Consider the following 2,034-nt stretch of genomic DNA (forward strand, 5'->3'; position numbering starts at 1 on the left):
CCAACCAACCAACCAACCAACCAACCAACCAACCAACCAACCAACCTACCAACCAACCAACCAACCAACCAACCAACCAACCAACCAACCAACCAACCTACCAACCTACCAACCAACCTACCAACCAACCAACCAACCAACCAACCAACCAACCAACCAACAAACCAATCAACCCATCATTCAATAAACGTACCAACCAACCAACCAACCAACAATCCAACCAACAAACCAACCAACCAACCAACCAATTGATCAATCAATCAATCAACCAAACAACCCATCAAAGACGTTCTATTTGAGATCGCGTTTCCAGACAGGATGAGGATTCCCTACTCTCTCACGTATCCTTCGCAGTTTGCTAAAAATGACAAGATAAATATTGGTATCTCAAGCATTTCAAATAAAATTCGACTTCACTTATCCTTTTCGGGCGCTTCCGTTTGTCTACTGGGACATTTTATTCAACCCTGTCAGGGATGCTGGCGCTGACGGCCAGTGGGGTCCCTGTCAGGGATGCTGGCGCTGACGGCCAGTGGGGTCGAACCAGCCAAACCTCCGAAATTACAAAGCATGTGCCGATGAAGACGCAACACCTCGTACAACTACTGAGAATCGCTAAAAGCGTGCAATGAAGGACAAATCTGTGCCTTTTGTGTCTTTCATACAAAGGAAAACCTTCTGTCCCAGCAACAAAACGCTATCTTAGAATTATAAAGTTCTATCTGACATTTTTCATACTGTTTTGAGATACTAAGACCATGAGGTTGGAAACTAAATTATTATGTTCTATCTGCTCTATCAAAATTGTAAGGTTATCCGGAGTTTGTTACCAAGATATTCAAATTATTGCATTCGCTAAAGCTTGGCATGTTGTCAAATTCAACATTTTAACATCAGATATATCAAAATTAAGCACTGAGCGGATAGAACTTTGTAATGCTAGGGTAGCGAAAAGATACGTTTGTGACGTCCCATATGGACTTACCTCTGGGGGCTGTCGTGGCCTAGAGGTTGGGGTGTTGGCCTCTCTTTCAAAGATCCCGGGTTCGAATCCGGGTAGTGACCGAAAAATTTTCTTCTGTAAAATTGTCTACTTTTATCTCCTTTCCTGCTCTCATCTGTCGTCTTCTTTCATCTCCTCTTTCTGCCTCCACCCCCTCACATCATTTGCCCCCTCCTCTGGGCTCCTGACTCTTTCTGTAGCCTTTCTACTGTTACTCCTTGGCTTCTTCTTGCTTCTGTTTTTCAGCCTCACCCCTGATCTTCTGATCTACATCTAACCTTCTCGGAGAAGGGCGAAAAATCTCGGAGGGCCCGTGTGCAAGTTGTACACGTTAAAGATCCCTTGGTGGTCTAAAATCGATAAGAGCACGCTTCGGCCGCCACTTGGGCAAAATTCAAAAATTCCTACCAATTGAAAAAGTATGTGTCCCGCGCGCTTATATGACCTTATGCAGTTGCGAGCGCCGTGCCTAAAACACTTACCAAAAGACAAAAGGACTGACCTCTTGGGGTAGCTTGGAATATTCCACTATCCTCTCCACTGACACCACGTTACTCTCTAGCTGGGTGGAGTTTTGCACTAGCTCGTTCAGAGTACTCGTCACCTGTAAAGAGGGAAGTCAAGGCTTTAGCATTAGTAGACGTTTTACGGCGCTCGCAACTGCATAAGGTCATATGAGCGCAAGAAGATTAGAGGTGTTACAAGAGAGTAACAAACATAAAATAGAAGGAGGGAAGATAGGGACAGTAGATTTTTTATAGGAAAGAAGGAGCAAAACACATCAAAGCACTCACCAACCACCCACGGAAGTCAAAGTTTAGATCCATATACACACAAACTCACACACACACACACACACACACACACACACACACACACACACACACACACACACACACACACACACACGCGAGAGATAATAATTGAAAATTGACCAGAGGGGCCCCCTATAGAGGGAGGAGCCGAAGTAAGATGCAGTACCTTAATTCCTCCTCCTCCTCCTCCTATTCATCCTCATCTGGCGGTTAAAG

General features: G+C 44.7%; 1 protein-coding gene across 1 annotated transcript in view; it reads right to left on the bottom strand.

Annotated features, from left to right (window-relative positions):
* Positions 1-2,034, bottom strand: part of LOC101863239 (multidrug resistance-associated protein 1) — a gene marked incomplete in the record, with an annotated part of 65,654 nt that overhangs the window by 7,062 nt on the left and 56,558 nt on the right. The window contains 1 exon segment of the mRNA XM_013091192.2: positions 1,506-1,607. Within this exon segment, the coding sequence (XP_012946646.1) occupies positions 1,506-1,607 (102 nt within the window).

The sequence above is a fragment of the Aplysia californica genome, unplaced genomic scaffold (genome assembly GCF_000002075.1).
Source record: "Aplysia californica isolate F4 #8 unplaced genomic scaffold, AplCal3.0 scaffold00030, whole genome shotgun sequence".
NCBI lineage: Eukaryota > Metazoa > Mollusca > Gastropoda > Aplysiida > Aplysiidae > Aplysia > Aplysia californica.